Here is a 20,358-nt window from a genome sequence, read left to right on the forward strand (position 1 = left end):
TTGTAGTGTACTTACTATTACACGGTAATGTCATTCGGGTTGAAAAACGTGGGTGCCACTTACCAACGAGCAGCAACTGCCCTACTCCATGACATGATAAACAAAGAGGTTGAAGTCTACGTGGATGATATGATTGTAAAATCAAAAGATCGTCCAGGACATCAAGTAGCCTTAAGAAAGTTCTTCGAAAGGCTAAGAAAATAAAACATGAGGTTGAATCCATCCAAGTGCGTTTTTGGAGTCACCTCAGGCAAACTCTTGGGATATGTCATAAGCTCTAGAGGATTTGAGATAGACCCAACCAAGATCAAAGCAATTATGTCAATGCCGCCGCCCAAAACCGAGAAACAAATTCGAGGATTTATTGGCCAGTTGCAATACATAAGTAGGTTCATATTAATGCTAACAACAATATGTGAACCAATATTTAAGAAACTAAAAAAGAATATGCCAGTAATATGGGACAATGAGTGTCAAAAAGCCTTTGAAAAGATCAAAGCCTATCTCGCAAATCCTTCCGTATTAGCACCAGCGCTTTCAGGGATCCCTCTTAGGTTGTTCATTTTTTGTAAAATGTTCAATTTTTTTTACTAAATGTTCAAAAGTATAGAGGTGGTGCACAAAATACTAATTGCAGTTTAGCTTTAATCAGTTCAGTTCAGTTCAGTTTAGTTTAATTCAACTCCTAATTTTCTTCTCTCATAAAATATTCATTCCAGCTCCAATCAGTTCAGTAGATGTGAACATGCCCGTAGTAAATTTGTATTTTTCATCTCCCCATACTCTCTCTGACTCTTTTTTTTGGTTTGTTAAACGTCGCTCTCCTTTTACTATGCATCGCTCGCATTTTTTTTAGGATTTTCCATTTTTATCCCTATCAAATAAATACCCACGACTCACTCCACGACACTCACAACTTTCATACTCTCATTTTATCTCTCTAAGAATATAAATAATTAAGTAAATCAGGAAAAAAAAGCCACGACATTGATTACAACAACAATAAAAGTACTAATACTAATTACAAAATTAATCACAAAATGAGTAATAATCATAATAAAATAATAATAATAATACAAAGATTACAATAATAAATTTGATTAATTAATCAATTTAAAAAAAAAAAAAAAACTACATACATCCGCCTAAAAATTTTGGATCCACTTAAAATTTCCGGATCCACCAAAGAAGATCCGGAAATTTTAGGCGGATGTGGGAGATCCACCTAAAATTTCCGGATCTTCCTTGGTGGATCTGGAAATTTTAAGTGGATCCACCTAGACGGAACCTAATTTTTTCAGCGGATGTTTTAATTCAATTTTTTTTTTTTAAATAAGTACGATGACTTACAAAATTCTCCGACGAACCTTCCGGTGTCGGATGTGGTAGTGTCGGGATTTTTTTTTACCACGTGGTAGTAGGTTGAAAGGTCGGGAATGATATTATACACTACAACTTATACAAAGAACAATATCGTCCTTCCATGTCATAAAGGGAACGTTAGTACATAAAATGGGAGCCACATTTAGCAGTTTATTTTTTTTATTTTTTATTTTTCGCCACAAACCAATTAATCATAGTCTCTTTCTCTTGGGTTTTAGCAATAGCTTGCCGTAGAAAAAGTAGGAATTTTCAAAAATGTCGGGAGCAACTGTAAGAGGGTTGATGCTACCAAAACCAGTAACATTTGTGACTGGAAACCCAAAAAAATTAGAGGAAGTTAAAGCCATTCTTGGTCAATCCATCCCTTTTCAATCTCTCAAACTCGACTGTAATTGCCATTTCCCAGAAATACCCAGTTCTTAATTTGTTCATAAGTTTATAATTTAGTTTAATTTGGTTTAATTTGTTATTGAATGCAGTGCCAGAATTGCAAGGAGAGCCTGAAGATATTTCTAAGGAAAAAGCTCGTTTGGCTGCAATTCAGGTAATCAACAAATTTTCTTGTTTGATTTGATTTCTTGTTTTTGAGGATTATTTGTTTATTAGGGTTATTAATTATTATTAATTGGATTAGGTTAATGGACCTGTTCTCGTTGAAGATACTTGTTTATGCTTCAACGCTCTTAAAGGGCTTCCTGGTATGTTAACAAAATTTAATTTGTCAAACACAATTTTTAAAAAAATTCCATTTTCTAATTTTTTGCTATTTTGGATTTTGTTTCAAACCCTAATATTTTCTGATTTTAATGCAGGGCCTTACATGTAAGTTTCTTCATTTGCTGAGTTGAGGTGCCAATTTCTTTCTTATTCTTTTGTATGTTAGATGATGTGCTAATGTGTTTATCAAATTATGAATTAGCAGCAATATTATGGTATATGGGTAAATATTGTTTGTATGATAAGAATAAAGTTATATTAAGCTTACTTCTTAAGCCTATTACTAAAATAATGAGATTCATCCTACATTTGCTTGTTTCTCTAAATACATGTAAATTGGTTTTTAAATTAGATAAAAACTTGGAATTACTAATGTAAAAAGTTAGTGGTGATTCCTTGTTCATAGAATGACAATCTTGAGTAATATAATTTGGGGTTGTGTGTTTCAAGAAAACATCGAGAGACTTTGTTTACAGTCTTTACACTTTACAGAGAGATTGGTCAGAAATTGCTACTGACATCTGTTTTGGGTATAAACTGCTTCACTTGGCCTTACTATCTGGAGTATCTACTATGTTTGTGGTGATCTTGCTCTGTTTATTATCATATAGCACTACGTATGCAATTGGTTGATTTCATAAATAGGAAATAATATCTTACATTACTTTCCTGACATGTTTCCTTTTGATATGTTTTCACATGGCTGTGGTGTGGTGCTCCTCAAATTGTACATCTGAAGCAAATGGTTTCTTGAAAAAATTGGTCATGAAGGTTGTTGCTTTATCATCCTTTTTTTGTATTTTCATAACCTGTGTCGGTGTTTACCTAATTGATTATTCCGCTTTATTATGGTTATTGTAGGTCTTAATAATTTGCTGAAGGCTTATGAAGATAAATCAGCATATGCTATGTGTGTGTTTTCTCTTGCCCTTGGACCAAGTGCAGATCCTATCACCTTTGTGGGGAAAACTATGGTATGTACTTTTGTTTTCTGATTTCTGAAGTCTTGAAATACTTTTAAGGTTTGTCGTACCATCTAGGATTCAGAAACAATTTGATGCCAGTGTTTTTTTCTTCTAACCAATGTTAGTATATAATTGACTAAGAAATGAGTGTCTACTAATCTACTGACACTTATCATTATGTTAATCACAATTTGCTCAATACAGGTTAACTGTCTGTTTTTTCTTATTCAAGTGTTGTACTTTCTGAAAACATGTTAAGAAATATTCTAAGCACTTGTCATTGAGAATCAAGGTAACTCAATTTGTAGTTATAATTATGTGCTCTCATCAACTACTGAATCAGACACAGGTGTAAAGTTGTAGCAGCATCATGAAATAGTGAAAGATAATGAGCCAAATGTGGATTTGCTAACTGATTAGCACAGTCAAGTTCATACATATCAATGTAGCAACTTAGATGGTCACTTTGGGGCCTGCTTTTGCTAGTTGGGATGATGGTACGGAAGATGAAAAGCGGAGAAGAGGGTGGATAGAGAGGTTAGGTAGAATGGTGCAAATAATGCTTTAAGAATACCTTATTTACACACACAGTCCGGAGATGCAGTGGTTTTAAATAAAGCTTAAGATCTACAGAGTACCAGGTCGTATCAATCACAATGGAGGCCTTGTGCTACTAATCTAGTTCAACAAAATGGGGCCTTATGTATAAACTATAAATGTAGAAAAAAAAATTAAAAAAAAAATGAACAAGTCTAGCCAAGATTCGAACCCACTAAATTACTCATGAAGCCCCCAACCATTCCACCACGTTCAATTATACACTTCAATTATACATAATATATATAGCTTAAAGTAAACAGGAGGCCCCATTTAACTTTGGCCTTGTGATGTAGAACTAGTTTACGCAGCTTAGAGCCAAGCCTAGAGAGTACATTTCCTTTTTCTTTATCCCTTAAAATGGCATACTTTCCTCTGTTCATCCATCCACTTTCTCAACAACTAAGTTTGTCACCTGATATTATATGACTTTGAGGACATTACCATTGACCCCCTCTATTTTTTAATCATCTTTCTATTTGAAAATAGCTTGGCAATTAGAACAAAAAACATAAGTATTTTCATTTGAATAAGAAGAAAAAAAAGTGTATACAATATGCCTTTGTTAGGGGAAGATTGGAAGGGATGACTTTTGGAGAGGATTATGGTTCAACCGTCTTGTTAACCATAGGGTTTCGAGGTGGGTGGGGATAGATTGAGGATGGCTTGTAGAGGGATAGGTGACTCGTAAGACTTCAAGGGGGTGGCCACGTATAAACTCCGAGCTGCATCCAAAGCTTGCAGAAGTGAAGGGGTAATTGCATGATATGAGTGACAAAAATGAAGTAAGATAAGAATAAGGAATGCTCTAACTGTTGCTAATTGCATGAATTGAGTGACAATAGAACCTATTTACATCATCTTTTTGAGAAGCGCAGTGGGGGGGAGGGGGGTTGCATAATTATAGCTTTGTCTTGGAGGATAGTTTGTGGGTCCTTAAAGGTAAGGAACTCAAACTGTTAGTGAAAGAAATAGCTTTACATTTTTTTTTTTTTTTTTTTTTTTTTTTTTTTTTTTTTTTGGTGAACACGAGGGGCTAGCCCCAAAGAGAGAACAAAGCTAGGAACTAGAAAAGAGAACAAAACAAAACACACGAACTACCTACTAAACCAAAAACAAAGAAAACTAGGCCTTATTCATCGGCACTTGCCTTGGGAGCGCCATACCCCCTAAGTCCTCTAATAAAACGGCACCAAGATCCTTCGGGATTGCCTCAAAAATGACCATCTTTTGCACCAAAGAGACTCCATGATTAGCGAGCCAATCCGCCACTCTATTCGCCTCTGTGGAACAATGGCCAATCTTCACCATCCAACCATCTTTGCCAAGCAAAGCCTTGCACTTTCGAATAATATGTATAAAAGGGGAGTTAGTTGGAATAGCATCCACTAACAAACGAACTACGACCTCAGAATCCACTCTAAGCTGCACCTTACGATACCCACCGTTCCAAGCTATTGCAAGTCCACGCAACACTGCCAATAGCCTGTTCTTATACACGTACAGGAGCCACAATTCAGAGCAAAAAGCTGCAGCACTTCACCATTATCGCCCCGAATCACACCCCCAGCAGATTGCCTTTAGAGGCACCATGCACTTCACCATGTACAATGAAAGCGATTGTTTTCTTATATGGTTTGGCAAATAGAAAGGGAGGAAAATAGAGGGATCCAACTTCTTTTCCTCTTTAATAAATAAACCCTTCCAATATTGGAAAGATTTGTTAGTACAAATTACTAGCCCACTTCTTATTTTGGGAAGTTGTAAAACTCTTTGCATTTTACATCTTTTCGGTTTTTTCTTTTTTGGGAGAAGGTTGGTACCCTCCTTTTATGAAAACTTACAGAAATTTTTCGCGTCATTAATCACACACAAATAGGCACACACACTAATAATCGGGGTGAAGTGGGTCGTTTACTACCTCCTCCTAATCAAACAGAATTTAAAACTCTTCACTACCCTAATACAAGTATAGGGTCAAGCAAAGGATCGATCCACGAGGAAAAGGAGTTTTGCTCAATCAAGGTGAATTATGAATCTATTGCAAAGGGGTATTTTGAATGTTTTTTGTGTTTTTCAATAGTCAAACTACTACTACGAAGAAATGAAAACAAGCAAAATAAGAAATCAAAAGCTAGAAGAATTAGAACAAGGGAAACAACGCTAGGGGGTACGGGGGTGTCAAACACGATTAAATAAAGATGGACAACGATGATTATCATGAACATCATGCTATAGAATACTAAATTCTACTTAAACAACTCACTCTCATGCAATTGTCTAAGCAAATCAATGAATTAGGTCTTGGCGTGATTGAGATCACTTTCATGCATCCAATTAGACACTAATCAAATCGAAAGATAAAGAGTGCACTACACATAAAGCTCTATTTAAACAATTCACTTTCATGCAATAATTAAAGTAAAAGTGATCTTAACCTGATTCAAATCACTCTCGTGCATCTAAATTAGGGAACATTAAACAATGTGCTACTAATAATCTCAAGCCATAAAAAATCATACATTCATCAATTTATAGCATGAGCTCAATCAAATCATCATCAATCATCAATATTAAGACATGCTTTTCACCCCTTACCCCTAGCTAAAAACTTAGCCTAGGGAAGAGAAACTAACCATCATAACAAAACTAAACAAGGATTCAATAAACACAAAACTAAACATGATTAAAAACAAAGGAAAAACAAATCCAACGAGCTCAACTAAAGAAATAGATGAAAACAAACAATATCAAAGCAAATAAATCAAACTAAAGGAAAGGGTAAGAGAATACTATTGAGAAACTTGATTGACGAAGGAAACTTAAAGTTTTACCATTGGATTGAAATAACCTTGACCAAGTCTTGATTACAATGATGAAACTTGAAGAATAAGCAACTTTCTCTCTCTAAAAATACTAGATTCTAATGTTGATTGGAAAATAGGAATCCTTACAAAATTCAATAAGAAGGCTATTTATATGCATTCACCAATCCAGAAATAAAGACCCAAGGAGAGCCTTCACTACGCATGACGCGCATTCTCTTGGCCGGGTACGGAACTGCCTATCCATGCAAGTCGCGCCCGCGGGTGGAGACTGGACCAGCTAAGGAGAGGCCACGACCTGGAACAGGGGAAAATGAACCTCGGAATGCCGCGCCTGCGGCCCTAGATGCCGCACCCACGGGTGGCTGAGGAGAGGCATCTCCTAGGGCGCGGCAAGGCATCTACCGCAAGAAGAACCTTCAGAGCTGCGATCCGCGCCCGCAGCCTATGCTTTGCTGCGCGCCCTCCCCTTGAGCATCTCTTTCCCTTCCTTAGCTCCATATGCGTCCATAGGCTTCATCTAAAGGGGCCGAGAACCTACAAAATATCAAAGAAAACTAAGAAAACACAAGGAAAGGGAGAATAAAGAGGAGAACACGAGAAAAGACAAAACAACACAAAAACGAAGATAAAACGCTTTGAAAAAACTCAAACAAGTGCAAATGAGGGGTAAATCCTTAGAGAAAAAGGATAAAAGAGTGGCATAAATGTCACTCATCAACTAACCTACACAGCAAATAAGAAAATAAAATGTGAATAAAATGTACAAAGTAGTCATACTACAATGATAGCGTCTAAGTGTCAATAACAATTATACAATAAAGTTTCTCGGTAAAAAATCTCTTGATCTAGATGAATTAGGTACAAAGCTCGGGTCAAGCTTTCTCGATAAAGAAGTGGCCTGCCAAAAAGTCCCTCCATCATCCGAGTATGTGGAGTCGTGTCCCTACTCGACTCCACAGTCCCGTAGAAGTCAAATGTCAAGGAAGGCCCTGACCCAACTGCTCCCATGGGCACTGTCGGTGGAGGCATTGTCGAATACATTTGAACCGAATGGTCCCCAAAGGAGAAGTCACTACATAAGCTGCGAAAACTGGAATGGATGAGACGGTTGCGACTGCTGCTACTGAGGTTGGAGATCGGTGGTGACGGCTAGACTCTCCCACTGCGAGCCTCCATGCCTCGGACAGAAGTAAGATGAGATAATGATCAGTGATGCAAAATACAAAAATAAAAGGCATTCAAGTGTAAATGTACCTCGTAGGCGTCGGTAACTTGATGATGCAATACCTCAAGGCGTTAATAACACCCAACATCCTCATCGTGTCATCACGCTGGACCTGCAAACAAAAATGAGTCAGGCTATATCAAGTAAAATCAGAACACCATTCGAAGAACTCACCGGTTCCATATCCTACTCCTCTCCTGTACATAGCCCTTCGCAGCGTCATCAATATGCTCCTCAACCATACCAATTGACCTCGGATAACGAATCGACATGGATGGGATCTCTAAGTCTCCTTATGCGACGGGCGGTCACCTAAAACATGATCAAATAATCAACAACTCCTTGTACATGTTTGACGATTTAAAAGTGGCTACAACAAAATACATGTTTCCCGAACTAAGAAAGGAAGCAACTCCTTGTGCATAATCAACGTCTATATAGACAAGCTCTCGCGAAGAGATCTTGATGGAAGCACCGACACTACAAAACGATCAATGCTATGCTGGTTGGTGGTTGAATGCTACGAGGTGTCCAAATGACGTTTATGAGGTTCCTTTTGTACTTGAATGCCTTTTTTTTGTATTTTGCATCATTGATCATTATCTCATCTTTGTATTTCGGGAGCGGCGGAGGTCTTGCTCGCGTCAGTTTTAGTGGCAGTTCTTGCAGCCGACTAGCCATTCCAGTTTTCGCAGTCTATGTTTAGGCTAGTGACTTCTCTTTTGGACCATGGCTTACATTCAGTTTCGGTGTATTTGACAATGCCTTCGCCCACGGTGCCCGAGTCGTGGGAGCACTCATCTCAACCTATGCAGTTTACGAGTTCCTCAGACATTGACTTCTACGGGAGCGCTGGGGAATCGGCAGAATCGGCAGGGACACAACTCCACGTACTCGGATGATGGAGGGACTTTTTGGCGAGCCACTTCCTTACCAAAGCGAGAGAGAGCTTGACCCGGACTTTGTACCTTGTTCATCTAAATCAAGAAATTTTTTACCGAAAGACTTAATTGTATACTTGTTATTGACACTTGACATTATCATGACTACTTTGTACATTATATTCACATTTTATTCTCATTCGCTGTGTATGTTAGTGCGTGCGTGTGACCTCCCAAAAAAGAAAAACCGAAACGACGTAAAATGCAAAAAGTTGTACAACTTCCCAAATTAAAATGAAATAAAAATGGGACATGTTTTACAACTTCCCAAAAATAAGATGAAATAAAAATGGGACAAGTTTTGCAACTTCCCCAAAATTTAAAAGAAATAAAAATGGGAAAAGTTTTTACATTTTTCCTAAAATAAAAAAAATAAAAAAAATTGGAGTAAGTTTTTAAACTAACTCAAAATATAAAAAAAAACAAGGAAAAAATAAAAAGATAGGAAAAAAGTAGTTTTTTTTTTTTTTTTTTTAAATTTTTTTATTATATAACTCACGGAAAGAGGAGTGGAGTTCTTATTAAAATAAATCTCCCTAAAAAAAGATAAGACAAACGGAGGATAGAAAATTCAAAGAAAATCTGGAATGAAGGGTAAAAGATTGATTTTGATCTTATTTAATTACCGTGACACTTTGTATCGTGTCACAATGCGCATGTTGTCGGGCGTAGTTTAATTAATTTGAGACTCTTCTTGCCTATAAATTATAACTGGTAATTCATGATATGCATAATTACGAAACAAAAAATAATTAGAATTTTATATTTCAATAATGTCTCAAAGAGATTTTGACAACACAATGTGCGATTGGTTGTATTATTTGACCAACTTGGAGAAAAAAGAACTAGAAACAATATTTGTTAGAGGTTTGTTAGCATTAAGGCGCGTAGCAATCGAACATGATTTTCTAAGAGCGGCCTTAGACTATTGGAATCCAGAAACATATTGTTTCAAGTTCGACTATGATGAAACTTCTTCTCAGGAAGAATTTGATGCTATTCTTGGCTTCCCAACCGCAAGAGAGAAAAAGAAAAAGAAAAGGGGAAAATAATAAAAGAAAGTTTTTGAAATTTGTTTTTAGAAAAAGTATGTATGGGAGGTTACCATCCGACTTACTCCTTAAAAAACGACACAAGACAAACCTAAGGTACGGTCATGAACTACATGTTGCACAACTCGAGTAAAAATAAGAAAGTGTGAGGATTATATTTGACTCGTGAGTGATTAGGTGAGGTGATAAGACGCGTGTTACGACCGTACGGCTAGACGTGACACTAGAGACACACATGACTAAAAACAGACTAAGAGCAACATTCCCCGAGTATTGTGTCATGATATAACTAATGTGGCATTGCAAACAGTACCTTGGTGCGATTCAATTTTCCGTGGCATGGCATTGAATGTCGTGACGCGGCAATTTTGATGTGGCACGATACTCAACTTCAGGGGTTTGTTTGTGTATTTTCCATTTTTATTCAATTCTAAAAGTCCGAAATTATTATTACTACGTGGAATAAAGTCCCTCGGTCATACGTTGGTCAAAACAATAAGATGAACAAACATTTTCGGGGTTAGAAAAACACATTAATAATGCCAATTAACATATAGTCACGACGATGCAATGAAGTTCGTAACCTAAGGTCAAATTCTATGTTCCACTATGGTCAAGCTTATTTGGGTGTCAAAAGAGTATCATGGTTAAAAGTTTAGACGCGTTAGCAAGACAACCTCCCTTAAGGGTGTATGCCAACGGCTGGCTTCGCGAGTTCGTGATGAAATCGAACTCGGCTCCATGGTTTGGGTGGATTTACAAACTCAGACGAACCCTTATTGTCATGAACGTTTTCGGGTTGGTAGAGTGTAAAATCCCTTGGGGATAAAACGTATGTAGAACACATACGGTTTCAATAAAACGAAGGAAGCTGCAGAAAAAAGCAGAACCATTAGATTGTTTTTATGTGTACAATGCTTTTACTTTTTCGATCGCAATTAGGTTATTCCATTTTTCCTACAAGGCAAACCTAAATACGACATTAAAACGTCAATGCATATGCAACAATGCCAAATTAATCACAGGAATACGATTCGAGAATTTTTGAAGTCTCATCCACTCATCTCAATTAAATACTGATCACTCAAATCAATAAATAACTAAAAATCCTCCCCAATAGAGTCGCCAAATTGTAGGCGTCATTCGAAGCGCGCTTACTTAAGCATGTGTGAATATGTTTGGCACTCATAGGAAGCGAGATTTAACATATACTATTAGAGACAACGATTAAGGACAAATAAAGTATGGAGCTGCCAACAAGTTTTTAATAAACTTGCAAACCGTTCACGGATCAATTAATGCAACCACGATTAAGGGACAACGAAAGGCAACAACGATTGACTCGTGAAGGTTACACACCATTCATAATCCATGAGATTACTAACTCCATATGGTTCAGAACCAAGAAGGGATGATCAAGGATGATGGTACGGTACGAAGTGATTCATGGAGTCACTTTTGCCCGTACTGGCCTCTATTCGATTCTTATTGTGAAAAGTATTTTTGCGATCTCAAAGGCATGCAAACAAAAATTAAATTTGTTCCAAACAAAATTAGGTAAATTAATGCACACGTAATTCTAAAATATTTGTGATCACTTGATTAAGCAACAAGATTAAAAAGGAACCTAAACCGGTCGTTTATCTTACTAGTTATGATTTTCAATTACATATTCCCTTTAAACATGCAATATGGTGATTAACAATAACAATAGAATAAATATTAACATTGAAAACAATTTAACCATAATAACAACGATTAATATATGACAAACATAATAAAAACCGATTAGGGCCAATAAACACGTTAGTATCTATAAAACAATAAACACGTCAGTAACTTCAAGGAAAATAAATAATAAAATAAAAATTATATCAAATGAATGTAAGGTTGATTTGGGGCCAAACCTTCAAACAGTTCTATCTTTCACGCCTTGGCTTAAGTACATAAATTTGGGTTAAGTATGGACTGTGGGGAGTGCTTAAAGGATGAATTGTTAAATAGGGAAGGCAAGTATTGAGGCTGGAGTATAAGAGAGAAAGAGAGTATGAATGGGTGCTTTAAGACTGTAAATCAGCCTCGTATTTATAGAGGGGAAAGGAGAAATGAGGTCCGGAACCCTAGAAATAAAGCTCCGCCGAAGAAATATCTACCGCAGCACAATATTAAACACCGTGGCATGGTACAGAGTGTTGTGGCATGGCACAAATACCGTGGCACGGTCCATGTTATTCAGACTCTTCATTTTACCTCAAGTACCCGTGTCGGACCCTTGATACTCGGACATGGGTATGGCACTTGGACACTTCATTTTAGTTCAAAATCATAGAATTTTTTTCACAAAATAGTCGAGTCGAACACTTGGACTCGTACCAGTGTCAAACATGGGTACCCGAGTAACATAGGGCACGGTTACTTATAACGTGGCGCGGTACTTGATCTTATCATTTTAAAAGTCAACCCGTGTAAAAAGATAAAACCGGGTAAAACAAAACTGTTGTGGCACGGTATTTCTGCCATGGCGCGACAGTTGGTTTTATGGGGAAACTTCTTTAAAATTCAATTTATCTTATTTTCTTCAAAAGCACGTGATAATTAGGCGTCGTCATTTCAGACCCATTTTCAGGTTTAGGATTTGACATTTTATTAATCGGGCTCAATTAATAAATAAATGTAATGGATTCAAATGGTTTGGGCTAAAATGTGAATAGACAAGGCTTGACTAAATACTTGGACTGGAATGTGGACTGATTTGCTAACTGTATTGGATTGAATGTGAATTTTAAGCACTCCTGAGATTAACCCGAAAAATAATGGCAATGAAAGATTGTTCATCGTCGGTTTTGGTTTTAGGGAGACATTTTTAGATGTCTATAGATACTAATCGATAATCAGAGTGGGATGGGGATGGGATATCTGGATGGAAATCAGTCTTTAATGAGTATTGAGATGTTTGGACATCCTATCGACTTCCCTAGTGCATGTGCTTGTACCTTTTCATACCTTTGTGCAGCTGGTGGAGTAAGCTCATATGCTGTTACAACTAATGACCTATTTACTATATTTGCACTTGATTGCTGGAGTGTAACTAATAGTATGAGGCACTCAGCCAATTATAAGTGTTCTTGGTTTGGGCTTTATGTTGGGTCAATAATAATAATAACTCTTGTCTGTGGGTCGGAAACTTCAGGCTGGAAGATGCCTACAACTTAGGAGCCTAAATTTAACAAACTCACACACAGAAACACTCAAATTCTTGAAAATTTCATCATACACCAAGGTGGTACACCCGGGCAAAATACATTTGTTATAAAAAAAACAGAAAGAACATTGTATACAAATACAAAGTACACGAGAATTAAAAAAAAAAAAATCAAAACGATTCTCCTCTTGATTTAAAAGATTGATTTGTTATTTTCATTCCTTGATTCATTATTAACATTCCTTTTTTTTTTTTTTTTTTTGACTGATCATTCCATATTACTTTTGATAAACAAAAAATCATTTTTTTTGTTAAGAGGAAGAAATTGGGTTTACAGAGAGAAATTATGGTAAAATTTTGAATTTCAAAGTGATTTAATGTTATTTCGGAGTTGATTTTATCGTTTTGATTGATCATTTAATTGAAAGATCGATGTAATTGACAAATTCGTTGTTGAGAGAAAAGGCATTTTCAAATATTTTTTGTTATCAATTTTTATGTTTTGGTGTTATTTTCAAGGTTGAAGATGATGTTCTTCCTATTTTGATGAATGTTCTTTTATCATTTTTTTAATTGCAATGAAATATGTTTTTTTAAGTCTAAACTATATGTTCTTTACAATACAAACAATGTTCTTTAAGGTAATATATATTAGGAAATTTTGACTTTTGCTACCTATCAAACACATCAATTTCATTTTTGCTACCTATGAAAACTTTTATTTTATTTTAGGAAAAATTGATTTTTGCTACCTATCAAACACATCAAATTGAATTTTGCTACCTATCAAAACTTTTATTTTATTTTGCTACCTAACATATGCCCTTTTTTAAAATTTTGCTACCACTGAACGGAATCCGTTAAGGAATCCGTTAAGTGGGTCCATAACGACACGTGTCGTGTTATTATTGGCCAAAAAATTAAAAAAAATAAATAAATTAAAAAATTAAAAAAAAAATAAAAAGAAAAACCTAAACTACCCAGCCACCACCCCCGCGCCACCCCCGCGCCACCACTCCCTTCCCCCCAACTCACCGCACCCCTCCCCGAAACCACCACCCGCGTCGCACCACCAGCCCCAACCCACCTGAACCCTCCCCCTCCCTTTCCCGCAACCGCGTCGCCCCCCAAAACCACCAAAACTAAAACCCTAGATCCCACCACGGCCACGAATCTGGCCACAAATGGCCAAAATCGGCCGGTTTTGGGGCTCAGTGGCCTTAACCCGCCGATTTCGGCCTTTTAAGGCCAGATTCTTGGCCGTTTTTGGGGACGAGGGTTTTGGGGGCGACGCGGTTGCGGGAAAGGGAGGGGGAGGGTTCAGGTGGGTTGGGGCTGGTGGTGCGACGCGAGTGGTGGTTTCGGCGAGGGGTGCGGTGAGTTGGGGGGAAGGGGGTGGTGGCGCGGTAGTTTAGGTTTTTCTTTTTATTTTTTTTAAAATTTTTAAAAAAAAATTTTTTTAAAATTTTTTTGGCCAATAATAACACGACACGTGTCGTTATGGACCCACTTAACGGATTCCGTTCAGTGGTAGCAAAATTTAAAAAAAGGGCATATGTTAGGTAGCAAAATTCAATTTGATGTGTTTGATAGGTAGCAAAAATCAATTTTTCCTTTATTTTACTACCTAACATATTCCCTTTTTTTAACTTTTGCTACCAGTTACGTTTCAGTTAATAATTCCGTTAGTGAGATCCAGCCACCCTCATTACCACCTTCCGACCACCACTACCTCCTTAGCCACCCTAAATGCTTCCCCCGTCAGCCACCAAAATTTAAAAAAAAATAATATTTTTTTTAAAAAAAAAACAACCACAAAGCCTAGATCTCCCGTAGTCTTGTTAGCCACCCATCCCTCTCCCCCCTACCGGCGACCGGCGCCCAAAGCTGCGGCCAGCCAGCGAACCCAGCCCCCCTCCCTTACCCCACCGACGCAGCCCCCTCCCTTCCCCCACCGACGCAGCCCCTCCCTTCCCCCACACCATCGCAGCCCCCTCCCTTCCCCTACCATCGCAGCCCAAAAATTGATTTCCCCCAAAATCGACCCAAAAATTGAAGATAATCGACCCGCCCCGAGACCGTTACCTTCGCCAACGAAGCCGCACCCCTGTTTTCCGGCAAAGTTGAAGTCCTTTTTCCCGTAGAAGCCGCAATATGTGGTTATTAGGGTCGGGGCAGCAAGAACGAGGGGGGAAAGGGAATGGTTGGGCTGCGTTTGTGGGGGAAAAGGAGAGGGATGGGGTCGATGGTACAGGGGAGGGGGTTTGGGCGCCGGCTGCCGGCAGAGGGGAGGGTAGTTAATGGGAGGGGTTTTTTTTTTTTTTTTTTAATTTTTTAATTTTAAATTCATTATTATTTTTTTAAAAAAGAAAAAAAAAATAATAAAAAACTTAACGGAACCCTAACAGATTCCGTTAACTAGTAGCAAAATTTTTAAAAAAGGATTTGATAGGTAGTAAAATAAAATAAAATTTTTTCCAGGTAGCAAAAGTGAAATACACATGTTTCACAAGTAGCAAAAGTCAAAATTTCCTATATATTAATCATGTTCTTTGGTTATAATAATACAATTATGTTCTTTGGGTATAATAATACAAATTATGTTCTATTTACTCATATAATATGTTCTTTTATTTGAATTTCGAATTTTTGAAATTTAAGAAAGAAATTTTGAATTATATTTGTGTAAAATTTATTTTAGATAGAGAAATTTTTGAAATGTAAATATTTTCTGATTCAAATGTAATATTTTGAAATGATTTGAAATTTAATTATTGGTAAAACTCAATTCATAATTATCTTTTACCTTTTTGATAATAAGTATCTCATAATATACTGTGTTCATTATATTTCACTGATATATTCTTTTATAAATTCATGATATACTTTAGGTTATTTTAGATTTTAACACCACTCAAAAACGCGAAAGTTGTTTTGAACACCCAAAAAAAAAAAGGATTTTAACACCAGATAAATTTCCAAAAATTTGGTATTACCACCACTTAACTGATTCCGTTTAGGAATCCGTTAAGTGGGCCCATAAAGCCACGTGTCGTGTTATTATTGGCCAAAAAAAGAAAAAAAAAAGAAAAACCTAAAACTACCCAGCCACCACCACAGCGCCACCACCGCCCTCTCCCCAACCCAACACTGCCCTCCCCGAATCCACCACTAGCGTCGCACCACCGGCCCCAACCCTCCCCCTCCCTTTCCCGCAACCCTGCCGCCCCCGAAAACAACATAACCCAAAACCCTTGTTCCCCAAAACGGCCACGAATTTGGCTACAAATGGCCGAACTTGGCTGATTTTGGGGCTTAGTGGCCTTAACCGACCGATTTCGGCCTTTTAAGGCCGGATTCGCCGCCGTTTAGGAGGGACGAGGGTTTGGTGGTTTTTGGGGGCGATACGGTTGCGGGAAAGGGAGGGGGAGGGTTCAGGTGGGTTGGGGTTGGTGGTGCAACGCGGGTGGTGGTTTCGGGGAGGGTTGTGGTGAGTTGGGGGGAAGGCGGGGTGGCGCTGTGGTGGTGGCTGGGGTAGTTTTAGGTTTTTTTTTTAATTTTTCTTTTTTTTAAAAAACAATAAAATGCTGACACGTGTTACTGTGGGCCATACTTTAACGGAATTTTTGGATGGAAACTGTTAAGTGGTGGTAATACCAATTTTTAGTAAGTTTGTCTGTGTTAAAATCCATTTTTTTTTATGGGGTGTGTTAAAATCAATTTTCGCGTTTTTGTGAGGTGTTGAAATCTAAAATTTCCTATACTTTATAATTATTTGCTATTTTCTTTCCGCTTTAATTTGGGTGTATGTACACCCGGGTGTAAAACCACCAATTGTCAAATTCTTATTTTTTAAAAAAATTAAAAAATGTGAATCGTATTAAATTTTATTATTTCGCATCCCTGTACCCATGTCCAAAATTAAGATGGCGTCTCCATCTCTATAATTTCTGAAATGTTATTTCAGCCTCTCGCATCCACATTCGAACTCGATACTTGTCCATGTAAAATAGGCCAAAAGTACTTAATTCCAACTACCTTTATTTTTCAGTGGCATCAAGTCTGGAGGCTATTGTACTTTAATAGTTACTTGTGCCTGCTAATGTTTTTCCTTTCTCTTGAGTCTTGACTATTGAACCACAATTGGGAAGAAATGAAAAAGAGTACTAGGAGGGGTAGGATTAAACTGGACTCCAGCTGTTGGTTAATTCACCCCAAAGGCTTAGAGTCAGGACTTTAATTCCAAACCATTTCAGCCTTAAAACATTTTACTATCATTTTACATGGACTACTAGTACTTCCTAATCATGTGCATTGATGCATCTTTTCACGAATTAGCCCTTGTCTATTAGGAATTCATAACAGTGCCAATCATCCAATCTATGCAGAGTATGTCTACTGAGTGTTTAAATTACAATCTAAAGTGCACTTGGCCGGTTGTCCCTATCTCTGTATTTGTCAGATGGAAATCATCCGTACCTCTAGGAAATCAGAAGGAAGTTGTCTTTTAATTATAAGAATTGTTTTTTACTCTTCCAAATGTATCCTTATGACTTCATGCAAGATCCATTGAGATTATTATGAGGAAGGCCCAAACTCAACCCCTAACCTTGTTAAGTAGCTGAATTGTTTCACTTCATTTGGTAAAATTATTAAAGAAATTTTCTTATCGAAATTATTTTCAAGCGCATTGTTGCTGATGTATAAAGGTTAGAAGTGTTTGCTAAGGTTTGGATTTTGAAAGTTGTTGCTGTCCTTCAGCAAAATAGTCATAGTAATTTATGGAAGCAGATCTTTCAGTTATAGGCCACAAGTTCCACATGGATAAACTAACTCCTTTTAATGAGGATATACGAAAGCTTTCTTCTTGTGGCCTTGTGGGAGGCTCACAGTGCCATTTTAATTAAGATTAAAAAAAAATACAAAGCAGTCCTTCAATTAACCCTAGTACAGTTAAATCACTAAAATGCTAATTAAAACCTTGTATATGGCCTTCATTATGCCTCATTTGAGTTTTTCGGTATCTAGATCTTCTGATTTATCTGTACGGTTATAGGCTTCTAGGATAATATAAAATCACTGATTAGATAACTCCAAAAATGTTTGAGAATTTTGATCCATGCTGAAATATATGAAACTATAAAAGTATTGTTTGGTGATCAATCTATGGTCCAGGGCCATAAATAGTAGAAACTTAGCTCAGTTGCAGTAACTGTTGTACTCTGAGCAATTGTGCTGTGTTGGTTGGGTGGAAGACATTTTTTCTTCTCCTTTTTACTACTATTTGGTGGCACTAAATGAAAAATCATCGTTGATTACAAAATAGATGCTTTTAGATTTGCCTCGCTCTTCTAGTCTTCTTGGTGACTTGTTTATCAGTCTTTCAAGAAGGGTTATGTCCTCAATACTTCATTGATGTACTAGATGCTTTGGTTTTCAATTCTGTACAATTACAAAACTTTGTGAGAAGAGGCCTTGGATTCAGCTGAAGTATTTTGCATTTGTTATGATTTCAATGGGCAAATTTTGGTCATGATGTTATTGAACTTGACCTGCAGAATGAAAGAATGCAGCTTTTCAAAAAGATATTGATCATCTTTCCCTTTGTTATTGCAGGGTAAGATTGTTCAAGCAAGAGGGCCGAACGATTTTGGCTGGGATCCAGTTTTTCAGCCTGATGGATACGAGCAGACGTAAGCTTTCTTCTCTGTTTTTACATGAGCGTGTACTTATTTATTTATTTTTTAATTATTAACATCCATGAAGTGTACTGTGGTTATTGACAGTTATGCTGAAATGCCAAAGGAAGAGAAGAACAAGATATCGCACCGGTACCGAGCTCTTGCATTGGTTAAATCCCATTTTGCTGAGGCTGGATACACTTTTCACCCGCACAATGCTTAATAACAAGCATCAATTCTGAGTCATGTAATTGGTCACAAAATTTTTAAGCTAAAGAAAGTAAAGATTATGGATATTTGACTTAAACTTTGATTATTTGTTTAATTTTTAAGCATCAATCCTCGATTGTGGAGCATTTTAGTCTTTTTCTTAATATCTCATTAATTGTTTTGTAAAATCATATATTCACATGGCTGGTAAAGTATGCACCGACACAAAATCCTTTAGATTTTGGGCAAATACTTGGTAGATTTTGGTGTTACTTTCTCCAGTAAACCTTTCTAGTCTCTACCCCTTTAAAGTACTTGTATTACTTAGACTCTCCAATACAGGCATACAGTTGAAAGGTATAAAAAAAAGATTAGTGTTCTTTTTTGTCTCTCTTTTTCTCTTGACTTTTATCTTTAATTCTACCTTGTCAATTAGTCAATTACCACTCTTGTGCCTTTAACTTTTCTATATTGCTATCTTACCAACTTCCAAACATCTACAATGAGTGAATTAGGTATGTAAAGCATAATGACTAACCAAAATAAATTCCTAAAATCATCAAATCATAAGAAAAGATTTAGGTCAGTTTATATTTTCAATTTAATTTACATATATATAGTTCAAGTTAAACGACTTATTTTTTGAATCACCCGTTATACCTACAATCTAATTTTGTGAAAATTAATAGGAAATATTTTTAAAATAATAGACCAATAATTTTCACTTTGATAACTTGAGATATTGGTTGACTAAGAGGATATTGCTAATTTTATTTTGAATGATTACAAATTTTATTGAAACTTAAAGATTATAAGGATAAGAAGGTAGGATAAGGATATGGAATTAAGAGATGGGATAGGGATAAAAATTATGTTATCCATTGTTTGCCTATTTGGTTTGATTTGGAATTAAATTGGGATAAGTAGTAAAATTACTTAACTATCCTTACTAACATTTCTCTTCTCTCTGACTCTCCTCTTCCTTTCTTTTCATTAAGGGTAAAATTGACTTTTACTTTTTAATATTAATCCAACTATGAGCCATTTTGACCATAGACTTTAAAATTGACATAAATCTACTGCCTTTGTTGATAAACAATTTTTCTATTTTAACTTTTTTGTGAGACAATAACTGTCTAAAAATAAATAATTATTAGAAACCATGAGTAATTTAAATCTTTATTCCATCTACAAAAAGCTACAACTATATAAATCAATTGAAATCGGAATGTCCTTACTTAACCTTACGAATTAGGGCAAACGACTCACCTTTTTTTACTCTTATTTGGGAAAGTTAAATATTTGTCCTTAGTGTTTTATAATAATAATCCTTAATTTTATCTAGCTTATTAAACTAAATTAAAAGTGAAGCGGAGTATCTTATATCACTTTTGCACCAAGAAAGGAGATTAAAAATTAAAAATTTCTACTCAATACTCATTAATGTTTTAGTCATTAGTTCTTGGCAATGAACCAATGAGTGAGCTTTACTTCATCAATTAATAGGACTGATTAGAACAAATTGGCCCCCCATAACATGTGTAATTGCAAAGTGTA

General features: G+C 36.5%; 1 protein-coding gene across 1 annotated transcript; it reads left to right on the forward strand.

Annotated features, from left to right (window-relative positions):
• The first annotated feature begins 1,559 nt into the window (after window positions 1–1,559).
• Window positions 1,560–19,190, forward strand: LOC145632147 (inosine triphosphate pyrophosphatase-like). The gene is made up of 8 exons (XM_081684443.1): window positions 1,560–1,771; window positions 1,863–1,927; window positions 2,018–2,081; window positions 2,196–2,205; window positions 2,840–2,871; window positions 2,962–3,074; window positions 18,527–18,603; window positions 18,697–19,190. The coding sequence occupies exons 1-8, from the start codon at window positions 1,639–1,641 to the stop codon at window positions 18,812–18,814; spliced, it is 612 nt and encodes a 203-aa protein (XP_081540569.1). The 5' UTR covers window positions 1,560–1,638; the 3' UTR covers window positions 18,815–19,190.
• The last annotated feature ends 1,168 nt before the right edge of the window (window positions 19,191–20,358 follow it).

Source organism: Chenopodium album, chromosome 5 (genome assembly GCF_948465745.1).
Source record: "Chenopodium album chromosome 5, dcCheAlbu1.1, whole genome shotgun sequence".
NCBI classification, from domain to species: domain Eukaryota; kingdom Viridiplantae; phylum Streptophyta; class Magnoliopsida; order Caryophyllales; family Amaranthaceae; genus Chenopodium; species Chenopodium album.

What these genes read in the sequence shown, in the direction of transcription:
- LOC145632147 (XM_081684443.1), top strand. Translation starts at nt 1,639, where the DNA reads ATGTCGGGAGCAACTGTAAGAGGGTTGATGCTACCAAAACCAGTAACA. An exon ending in CTCGTTTGGCTGCAATTCAG is followed by an intron (nt 1,928 to 2,017) that starts GTAATCAACAAA and finishes TAATTGGATTAG; the next exon opens with GTTAATGGACCTGTTCTCGT. An exon ending in CCTGATGGATACGAGCAGAC is followed by an intron (nt 18,604 to 18,696) that starts GTAAGCTTTCTT and finishes GGTTATTGACAG; the next exon opens with TTATGCTGAAATGCCAAAGG.